Raw genomic sequence first — 12029 nt, forward strand, 5'->3', positions numbered from 1 at the left:
CACCCTTGACCAGTTTAAGAAGCTGCAGGAGACGAATAATTGAACTGCTTTTTTTTCGTGTCCTGCAATCCCTTGGGTGGCTCAGGTGACTGTGTGGTCATTGATGAGAAACAGCTGAACACCAGGACCACTGGGCACGATGAGTGGACGGGAATATCCATCCCATACTCCAGACTGATTTAACTCTTATCATCTGCCTTGTGGTCACACTGGTGATGCTTTTGTACTTCCTATGCCAATTTGTTAAAAAAAAAAACCAACAGACAAGGCATGCTGGCTTTGTTACCACACCCCACCTCCCCAGGACACACAGGGTCCAGCACAAACAACACCCCCTTTTTAGTACAAACTCATAAGCATTCGATTCTGTGATATGACACTATCATATTACCCAAGCACACCATACAACATTTTAGGTGAAATGTTCAAATTAAAACTATAAATTATTACATCCTTATTATTACCCTGACAACCACACTCAAGCAGGCCTTACTTCTGCTGGACCCTGTGTATCTATCAAGATGTGGCAGAATCCACATCATTTAACCATAAGAGACCTTCAAAACTGAGTACTTCATTTTCTAGTTACAGATCACCTGAACAGTCAATTAAGTAGATAAATAAACTTACTGAGCAACTACTAAATTCCAGGCACAGTGCTAAGTAGATGGTTATAGTTGTTTAGGGTAACAAAGTATAAACAAAAAAGTGCCCAGTATGCCCAGTAAATTTAAAAACACACACACTATTTTTCACTTTGTAAGAATAATGAAAAACACCCCAGAAAAATGGGAAAAATTCATAAAGTTTTTTGGAGTTTGTAACCTTAAATACTCTGGATACAATCTAGTCTTTAAAATTAAGATTCAATTTAATGAGTTCTAACCAGGTTCCCTGGAAATATCATTATCTGATTACCTTGAATGCCAATATTCTAATCCTTTCTAGTCCTCCAGAAACTTTAATATGCTATTTTCACTGACAGTTTTCTACTACATTTATGTACTTAAAAAAATAATCCTCAACTTTCTCCAGTTTATCAGGGACAGCCCTACTCTTCTCTCATGCAATTAAAATTACAGTAGCTCATTCAAAGTGAACATTAACTTGTAACAGAAAACAAACCTTTCTCTCAGTAAACACTGAAAGAAGTTTAAAATATATAAATCTAAATCTATCCCCAATGGGCAGCATCAGAAGACTGTGAGGACTGTAATTAACTTAGAATACAAACAATTTATACTATAATAAAAATTTTAACCAGCTGAATTTTCTGGTTAGAAAATCTTTTTGACTTTAAACTCTCTAAAACTATGAAAATATTTTAGTCTGCTTTTCCACCTAAAAACTTACAGAATGCTAACCTGTACACAGCAGTACCAGGAACACCATTCTAAAAGGTATATTCTTAAGTGAAATCCCTGACTTTACCCTTACTTCTAAAGCGCAGAGAATTTTCCCATGTTCAAATCACCAAAGTCTCTCTCTCTTTAAAGACACAACTGGAAGGCCACATTGACTTTTAAGGAATGCCGTGTAAACTCTGTTAAAAATAAACATTCATATTCATAAACCCACACACTTGGCAATCCCCAAAGCACAAGCACATGCTGGATATTTAACAAACACTTAAATGCAGATTTTAAAAACATATCAGCTTTTCTTGCAAAAACTAATATTAACCATGAGGTCTGTCCAGCAGGTATCCAGCCATGTGATATAAAATTAGAGGCATTTATTGAAGATATAAAGTATAAGAAACAGTGTACATAGGACAAAGACGTCTCAGTCCTCTTTGAAGTAGGCACCTTGGGACCTCACACAGTTCTCCCAGTTGCCATCAGGGGCCCCATCATATTTTTCTGAATTTCATTGACAGTCTGAAATCTCCTCCCTTTCGAAGGTGTTTTAGTTTTGGCAAAAGCCAGAAGTCGCAGGGCACCAAATCTGGGCTGTAGGGGGGGGCTGAGTCACCTGGATGCTTTGATGTTTCAACAAAAATCTCCGACGAGATGTGATGCACAAGTTGGCATGTTGTCATGATGAAGCTGCCAATCACCAGCTGCCCATAGCTGCAGCCTTCTGAATCATCCAAATAGTTTCCATGGAGGTACATTCAAGCTTAATACAAAACTTGATGTAGATTTGTTGCTCTACTCTCTCAGTCATAATGTGACCACACATGCTAACTCAACAGCATCTACCACCCCCACCGACTAGTACAGTGAAGTCGTCATTGTTCACACATGTGCATTCCAGTCCCCTCTCCTTGGCTGCCCGGTTACATCGATGTCGCGCAAACTGTTTGTTATGTTAACAATGACTGGAATTTTTCTGGACAGACCTTGTAGTTCCAAAAGAACTGGATTGAAAAACACCCCAAGAGATCCTGCCCAGAATGGTTCAGGCAATATAAAAAAGTTAATACTGAAAAAGACTTATCAAAGAAATCCCTAACATTTTTTAATAAATGAAATCTAGTTTTAAAAAGACAGAGAGAAGGTTTACAAGACACTTCAATAAAAGAAAAGAGACTCCACCCTGGCTGGTCTGGCTCAGTGGATTAAGTACCGGCTTGTGAACCAAAGGGTCGCCGGTTTAATTCCCAGTCAGGGCACATGCCTGATTTGCAGGCTGGGTGCCCAGTTGGGTGCAAAAGGCAACCACACATTGATGTTTCTTTCCCTCTCTCCCTGCCTTCCCCTCTATCTAAAAATAAGTAGGTAAATAAATAAGTAAACAAAATCTTGAAAAAAAAGATACTCCATATTTATCTATGAAAAGAACAGGTCAACCACACCTCTTGAAAATTCCAATGTTTCTGTACAGAGACAAGCATGTTCTACACACAACATGCATTCATGTTTCCACAGACGGTGTTTGCGAAAGCACATATTTAAAAAGTTAACAGCAAATTAAATAATGTCTCAATGGTGATCCTTTTCAGCTCTTTATCAATAACCAATTAAAACACTATTTTATATAAATGTATAAAGTAATTGTTGGAAGAAAAAGCACTGCTTTACTTCTTGACCAATAAAGGCAAACACTTCCCTCAGGGCATGGAAGGAAGGGCCAGATTAGCTCCACCCCGTGACCACCCAGTTTCCTCTCCTGCAGGAAAGGCAAAGCGTACAATACTCTACCCATAAGCTTTTCTCTTAAGCTTGCTCTAACTATATCACAACAGCTGGCTGATAAATAAAGGGTTGTGCCTTTTTTAACAGCATCTATCTGTAGAAACTAATTATAGGCCACACATATGAACAAGTTTATGAGGAAAAAATAAGGAAATGTCCCAGATGTCCACAATTGTGAACCAAATAAGACAAGTTAGTTACTTCTCAAACAAGCTGGCATTCAAAACCTAAAAAAACATTCTCTACATTTTTAACCAGGTCACAACCAAAAGTTATACTGCTACGAATATAAAGAGAAACAGAAAGCCTGAACATCAGAAAGCCAGTATTTAAACATGAAGTCCAGAGGGCAAAAATCACAAATTAATGATGGGGAGAAATAACAACTGATAACGATCTGTCCCTATGGTACAGACTAACAATGACAGTTTTCCCTACGATAAATGCTCCATGTAAGTAAATGATTTGAGATTTTGTTTGTTTTTTTTTACAGTTTTGTCAGCTGTTTTTCTCGCTACCTGCCTGGCTTCTCCCTTATAATTTGTTACAGGCCAAAACCACATTAAAACTTATTAGCACTGTATCTAAAAAATGAGCCAATGAGAACATGCTCTCCTCTAAACAAAAAGAGTTTGAGTGTTGACGCTGACATTTACGTTGTCAGCTCAGAGGCTTTCTCTAATGCTTTAACAATTTGACTATGTTCCAAATAATTGAAAATGGCAGAAAATCTCCATGTCATAATTAAGTTGGTGGGTGGAAGGAGAGGGAAAACAAGTTGCACAGAGTCATACATATGTAGCATGTGGTTCAGTTATGTTAATAAGACAAAATGTGCTCTGGCTGGTGTGGCTCAGCAGATTGAGTAGCAACCTGTGAACCAGAGGGTTGCCAGTTCGATTCCTAGTCAGGGCACATGCTTGGGTTGCAGCCAGGTCCCCAGTTGGGGGGTATATGAGAGGCAACCACACACTGATATTTCTCTCCCTATATCTTCCCCTCTCTAAAAATAAATAAATAAAATCTTTATAAAGGCAAAATGTGCGTGTGGGGCTAAATACAAATCTATGCCTGCGCACAGAAAGAGGTGTGGATGGGTAAACACCAAACCACCGACTTTCCGCTAAAAGGGGAGTGGGTGTTGGGGCTGGGATGGGAAAGGGAGGAGGCTAGACTACTTTTGTTACTTTTCATTATTTTGTATTGGCTCAGAACAAAAATTCTAAGTAAACAAGATTTGTTTTTTAAATGTTTTAAACAGCTGATTAGTGATCTTTGAATACACTAGGCTTTAGTCTTCAAATAAAACAGGCTTCTCTCTCAATGACTAGATTTACTGACCTCATTAGTTATATTTTATAATATAGTCAGGTAGCAGGCAAATAGCCCAGAAAATTCCAGAAGGAAGTTTGTTGGAAACGGGATTAAGTAATTATGATATTACACATATAGTAAGAGTTCAACTGTATTTCATAGGTTTCCAATGAAAATGAGTTAAAGGAGATATACGAGTATATGGAAGGTACTACAAAGGCCGTCACACTGATCTGAGTGAAAGATCCTTTCGTGCTGCTGTGAAGACCTAATGCTCACACAGTAAGGGGCTGAGACCATGGGGAAAGTTCCACTAACATGCTACACACTTGCTGAAAGTTTAATAATATTAATATGCCCACACATCCCAAAACTGTGTTACTTAAAATATATATAACTGCAAATGACACATGTTGACATCCTGGTCAAAGTTTGTAACTATTATGCATAGAACAAGATATTAATTAGTATTTCTGTTTCCCAGTGTTTCTGTTTCATGTTGTCTCCAAATGTCAAATTCATAGAACTCAAAACATCAAAAAAGGAACTTACAGATCACAGGGAAAGTGACATGGAATATACACATATGCTATATTCAATTTTTATAAGATGCTTATTATATTTTCTTTCCTTAAACATCTCAAGCCTTATATCACAAAACAGCATTCTTAAATATTCATGGTTTGTACTTCAAAGTTTACACTGGAGAGTCAGTGCTATTTAGTGGACTTAGGATTTCTCAGATTACTCTAGCAACACTAAAGGTTTATTGCATGTAACAATTTGTAATACAGCTGAGGCAATAATATAATGTCTTAGTTGCAGGGCTGGTAGGAGGAATGACAAAGCTTGTTCGTAAGAGAACTAGCTCATCCCAATAGACCTTTGTTGTAATCTACTTATTAGAGCCTTTGTGAATTCTACACATTTGAGATGCACATGGATTTATTCTTTATGAATGACAAAAGAATACGTTGTACTTGTTATTAATTCTAAAACACAGTTCTATGCCACCAGACAATATTCACTTGTGAAAGGTTACTGTAAAATGAGCTGACAGGCCTCATCAGCACTCAGATCCCCCATATACCCAAGTTCACCAAAGACAGCCGTCCCATACCTGCCCTTCAGGTTCTCAAGTTCCCTGTGATGCAACATGCTCCGCATGTGTTCGTCCATCTCCTTCAAAATTAAAGAAAGCAGATTAAACTAAGGGGATTGCTCTGGGGGAAAACATTCCTCTGTTCCCATGCAACTAACAGGTGGGCACAAGCTTTTCGCGTCAGAAGTGTTTGTTGTAGTTATTCTTCTCAACACTGTAATCAGGTCTGTAGTAAATAACTCTTTAGCTATGTTATTGATATATTTCATTTTTAAATAAAGGAATTTTTAAGAAAGACCTATTTAAGTGGCTTTCTAAAAAGGTTAGAAGGCATAATGTTTTTAGAAGTCAAAATCTTTAAGAATAAATTATGTGGGCTAAAGTCTACTCCAATATAAGGAATTTACTTGTTTATTTAAAAATAAAAATAAAAACCTCTCAAACCACATAACTTGTCAACTATTTATCTGCTTTTCTACATACTCTCTCTTTCCCCACTCAACTGAGAGTTTCTCAAAAGTAACTTACAATTCATACTGATATCTTGGCCAGGGCCTGGCATATAGTGTTAATATCCACTGAATGAACAGATAAACACGTCGATTCTAGACAGAACTTGTGGCTATAACAAAACTTTTCTCTACGGCTGAAGTTTTTAAAAACTACTTTGAATACAACAGCTCAATCATGTCTTCATCTTCACTGCCTGCTGCCCCCAAATGATTTGTTTGGTTCTGATGAAAAGTTTGAAAATTTACTAGGTTTCTCCCCTGCCTCCATTTTCCCTGCCTCTTCATGGGAAGAAAATCAAATCTTTGGGAAGAAATTCCACTTTAAAACATGCACACATATATGCATATACCTCAAAAAAACCCTCAAAAAGCTGTAAATGTCTATCCTTCTGTCATGCCCAAGTACATATAGCCAGCATGCCATAATTAGAGAATGGCTTTTTTTACATTGTTGTTCTAGTACAGTTGTCTCCATTTTCACCCCATCACGCCCCCCAGCCCCACCCATCCTGCCTCCCACCCTCAAACCCACCCCCTTCGGGTCTGTCCGTGGGTCCTTCATACATGTTCCTTGTTGTCCCCCTCTATGACCTCTCTCCCTGCTCCTGACTGGTAACTGTCAGTTTGCTTTTTATTTCAATGTCTCTGGTTGTATTTAGCTTGCTTGTTTGTTTGTTTTGTTGATTAGGTTCTACTTACTAACATATGTAATAAAAGGGCTTCTATAACTGTTAAGTATTACAATTAATTGTGTCCTGTGCTTAAGTGCCTAAACATTTTCTCACTTGAACTGCAAAACACTGCTAAGGGAGCATCATTAACTTCATAAGGGGACAAGCATGCTGAGAAGCTAACTCATTTATTCATCAAACATTTACCAAGGGCTGATTCTCAAGTACAGAACTTACTATTATTGAATCGGTAAGTGTGAAAATATCCCAGTTTTGCCCTCTCAGAGTCACGGGTAATCAAGTGGCCAAACTAGGCCAAACCCTGGCAGACCTGACACCAAAGCCAGTGTTTCAAATACCATGCTACACTGTGCCTCGAGATTTTTCATTATATACAGCTTGTTTGTCAAAAAGCATGCAACCGAACAACCTAGTCTTAATTCAAGTTGGGTACTACAATGTGATGAATGGGGCTGTTTTTCAAAACTCTCCCTTAAATGGCAATTTTCTGAAGATAACCATCACTTCCTTCTTATGCCCACAAATACATTTGGAGGGGACAGCTTTACATGTGGCCCCTTCTAACCACAACTGATTAGCCACTAACTGGAGCAAACAGTTGGAACGGAACACTGAGTCAGGTTAGTGGCATAATATAAAATGAAAAATAAACCCATGAACGGTGCACACCTGCCCAAATCCCTACTGACTGTTCCATTTTCCCTTGAATTAGACTGACTTATGCCAAATCCCTTTTCTTAAGCTGATGTTAAGTGGGTTCTGTTTCTTGCCATGAAACCATTCCTGACCCAAACAGTGTTCACCAAAATGAGTTATTCTCTCATATAAAACCAATTCTACATTCTACATTTTGATTATAAAAATATCATTCAAAACTAGTTTTAACCCAACTTCTATTTGTCTAAAACATTTCCTAAATTTGCATAGAAAATTCTCTCCCATCTTGCTCTGAAGAATAAATGCAGACAGGCACACAACTGAGCTGGCACAGTAAATGGTGAAGGTCCGTAGGCACAGGATTAAAGTACAGTCACAAATGCACACCTGCTCAGTTACCAAGCTTCTACTTAGTGCCCTTTACGTTAATCAGTATTGTTTTTTTTTAAAGGAGGAGGAAGGGGAAAAAAGAATTTGATGATTGAACAAACCTGAGAAACAATAAATAATATTAAAATATTTTAACTCCAGGGCCTCCCAGTCTTTCCATAAGTTAACCATCAGGATACTCAGATGTAGTAAACAGTTCATACTTAAGTCACTCTAAGATCCTTTTCTCCTCCAAAGCGTATTGGGGAAAAAACAAGATTATGCAAGTTTGGGAAACTAGAGAAGAGAGCACTGCTTCAACATATGCTGTTTATGTTCTCTCTAAAAATAAGTATCAGCATTATTTTTCAACTAACCCAATCTGCTAGTTTCTTCGACCACATTAATCTTAACGCTTGAATCATGCATTCCCTTGCTTAAAGACAATAGTTGGCTTTCCCAAAGCAGGAGTGGAAAAGTATGAAGAGAGGAAAACATGTTTCAAACCAGAGTAGAAGAAATGCCAAAAGGACTTAAAATAGCAAAACTGCTATCACAAGACAGGGCTGCCACTCCATCCAAGTCTGAGTCCACACCACAGAGTGTCTGTCTATCCGTTTCACACCCTCTCAATTTCCCATCCCTCCAACACGCAAGTAGCTGTAAGGAATTTTTGTTTGTTCAAAATTTGCATGGCCCTGACCAGTGTGGCTCAGTTGGTTAAAGCATCATCCCGTAATCCTAAAGGTTGCGGGTTTGATTCTTGGTCAGGACACAAGCCTGGGTTGCAGTTCTGGTCCCAGGTGTGTTCAAAAGGCAATCAATCAATGTTTCTCTCTCACATCGATGTTTCTCTCCCTCCCTTCCTCTTGCTCTAAAATCAATAAGCATGTCCTTAGGTGACGGTAAAAAAAAATAAAATAAAACCCATCGGGCCCTTTAAAGAAAATGTTTGCTGACCCTTATTCTAAATTGAGGCCATAATGATCATTTAAAAAAAAAAACTTGTATAAAACCTGGTCTAAATTTTTTAAAACTAAAAGAGCAGTTATTTGTTTGTTTTTTCTTTTGTAAAAGCAGCAGGCATATTATTAAGCATTTTAAAATTTCACCCAATTTTTCCATCATTAACTAAAATCCTATACAGGAAAACAAATTCTTCACCCCAGCCTACTGAATAGATCATATTCAAACCCCTCAGTCTTACATTTGATACTGTTTATAAACTGTGTTCACTTAAATTACAAATTAACCCTGACTGGTGTGGCTAGATAGATTGAACGCCGGACTGAGAAGCAAAGGGTTGCTGGTTCAATTCCCAGTCAGGGCACATGCCTGCGTTGTGGGCCAGGTCCCCAGTGGGAGCCACTTGAAAGGCAACCACACACTGATGCTTCTCTCCCTTTCTTTCTCCCTCCCTTCCCCTCTCTCGAAAAAATAAATAAAAATTAAAACAAAAATATGTGTTTTTCATTGTGCAACATCCCCACCTTGTGGACATCTAGGGTATTATTAATACCACTTCTGCGGCACTTAGCATACACACAGGCAGAAAGAGTGCAGGTGCAAATAATGCTGCACTCCTTACCTATCCTTAGCTAATTAGAAAGTAATATAACCTCAAATCACCCCCACTTTAAGGTATTTTCTCTATAACTGGCTATTAAATAAATATCTCTTTATTATCTACTTTTGAGTATCTTCAAATTCTGGGTAGAGATTTAATAATATAGTTACTGGCTTTATGAGGCATACTTAAAAAGAAACCAGTGGAATAAGACTATGGTTTACGAAGGAAGCAAAATAGACAACATTAAAAGCTTTTATCCATCTACAAATTTCATACAGTGTCTCTAAAAAAATGACCAGTCATAAAGCCTCAGAGTCTCCCTCTTCTATTATTACCTTTTTTGAGCTGTACACAATGTGGCACAATATGCATTTTCGTTCTCGTACCATAGTGACCAGATCTGAAGCACCCAACGTCACACCTGCAATGAGGAAGTAACATTTAGTAACCTTTTCCCCCCCAGATGTCTTCTAGACTCTTCTCCGCACAGCCAAACACACAAGTCTTGCATCTCCCTCACCTCCACCCTGCTCCTCCCCCAGTCTTCCCATCTTGATAAAATTTTCAATTTTCCAGGGCAAGAACTTTGAGAATCATCCTTGGCCCCTCTTTCTCACTCCGTATCCATCGTCATCGGCAAATCCTGTCAGTACCGCCTTGAAATACATATCCAAACCCCAACCATTCCTTACCACTTAGCATATCACCACAGGGGATTACCCTACTGACTTGACTTCTTAAGTCTACTCTTACCCTCTTACAGTCTATTCTCAAAACAGTAGACAGAGATTCTCAGAATGAGATTCTTTTAAAATTTAAGTAAGATCACTTAACTCCTCTGATCAGAATCTTCCAGTAGACGCCCGCCTCACTCACAGAAGATCTAAGTCCTTCGTCGTGAGCTGCAAAATCTGTTTCTCACCTGCCCTGGGACTCTACACCCTACTGCACTCTTTCTGCCCCTCTGCTCCAGTCACACTGCCCTCCTTGCTATATTCCACGATCGCACACACCAGGAATTCTCCTACCTCAGGGCTTCTTCTATATTTCCTGTGCTCTCTGCCTAGAATGTTCCCTAAAACATCATTATGGTTCTATGGCTTGCTCTCTCGTGCTGTCTCATCAAGAGGTCTTCCTGGACTTCCTACAAAAAACCTGTATTTCCCACCCCCATTTCCACTATTGCCCTGTTAACCTAATTTTTTATTTAATAGCACTAGGGTAGACTGCTTTCATAGATGGCCACAACATTATCTCCTACTTCATATACTCTTTGCAGCATAATCTTGTTATCACCATCCATCAAAAGGTGAGTCTATTTTTTTCCCCCAGTGACCTGTTTTGACTAAAATGTGGTTGAAATGACAATGTCATTTCTGAGGATGTGCCTTAAAAAAGCTGCAGGTTCTTCCTTTACACACTTGGACACTCCCTCTTGGAACCCAGCCACTATTCTGTGAGAAGGCCAAGCCATAAAGAGAGGCCAAGGGAAAAAAAGCGAACGCCTCAGCTGGGCAGCCAAACCACCACCAACCAGAATGTGGGGTGAGTGGAGCCATGTCGAGTGTTCCAGACCCATCTGCCAACCAGGGATCCCAGGGAAGGCCAGTTAAAGAACCATGCAGATAAGCCCTTTTCGACCCACAGAATTGTAAAAAACAGTAAAATCACTGTTTTACACCAGCAATTTTGGGGTATTTTGTTACACAGCAAGAGATGTCTGAAATAAGCATCTTCTACTGCCTGACATAGTATATATTTATTTGTTATTCTCTATTTACCCCATTGAAAAAGTAAGTGCCACGAGAACAGGGACTCTGTATTTTGTTCACTAGTGCAGGTCCAGCACGTAGAACCAAGTCTGGCACACTGCAGGCACTCTGTACATAGTTGTAGAACTGTTCCACCTGAAACTATCTTGGGTTATTAAATGTGAGACGGAGCTGGGAAAACACTGGAGTTTGGATTCAGACCAGACTTTCTATTTTATAATCTCCCATTCTTTCCTCTCAAGTCCCTGCAAAGATGCTCTGAATGAGAGTTTAATGCCACTCTTCAAGCAGCACTGTCTTCCAGTCACTCTCACACACACACACACACACACACACACACACACACACACACATGACTCACACATATGTCTGCTTCCTTGCCTGGCTTTACTCCTCAGGGGACTTAGAACCACCAGGTAATGAAGTCCTAAACTACCCTAATTTAATCTGTAACTCCCAGATCACGTGGTACAGGGGCCAGTGAGGAAAGTCCCAGGGTCCTTTCTCCACCTCCCCTGGTGTCTCAGCAATCTCACTGCTGTTGCCAACCACTTCCTACCACTCCTTACTGTCTATAATGATTTTATTTAGTCACAAGGTACAAAACACCAAGATAGTATAGGGTAACATTTTGCACATTTGGGAAAGCTGAATGTCAAATGGCTAATAAAACAAAGCAAGACATCTTTATGGATAGGTAAAGTATTATCAATGCTTCCAGGTATTGCTAATAATCTCCTCTGAGGCTAAGCCTCAAAGCGTAACTATTCTTTTAATTCCCTTATAATCTTAACATTTACTTCAACTTTACTATTTACATGCAGTATTTCCTACTTCATTTAACAAGCATTTACTCAACACCAAGCACTATTCTAAAAGTTGGGGAAACAGCCCTGGTCAG

At 39.0% G+C, this 12029-nt stretch overlaps 1 protein-coding gene across 3 annotated transcripts in view; it reads right to left on the bottom strand.

Moving 5' to 3' along the window:
- Nucleotides 1-12029, bottom strand: part of ZNF106 (zinc finger protein 106) — a 62922-nt gene that overhangs the window by 34384 nt on the left and 16509 nt on the right. For 2 of the 3 annotated variants that reach the window (XM_037161831.2, XM_037161830.2), the window contains exons 2-3: nt 9692-9777; nt 5575-5636 (exon numbers count right to left, since the gene is read on the bottom strand). In XM_037161831.2, coding sequence (XP_037017726.2) covers nt 5575-5636; nt 9692-9745 — 116 coding nt within the window. In that variant the 5' untranslated portion in view covers nt 9746-9777. The remainder of the gene's footprint in view (nt 1-5574; nt 5637-9691; nt 9778-12029) is intronic. The other variant, XM_037161832.2, reaches the window with a different exon arrangement.

This window comes from Artibeus jamaicensis, unplaced genomic scaffold (genome assembly GCF_021234435.1).
Source record: "Artibeus jamaicensis isolate MK-2021 breed Jamaican fruit bat unplaced genomic scaffold, CSHL_Jam_final contig_1132, whole genome shotgun sequence".
NCBI classification, from domain to species: domain Eukaryota; kingdom Metazoa; phylum Chordata; class Mammalia; order Chiroptera; family Phyllostomidae; genus Artibeus; species Artibeus jamaicensis.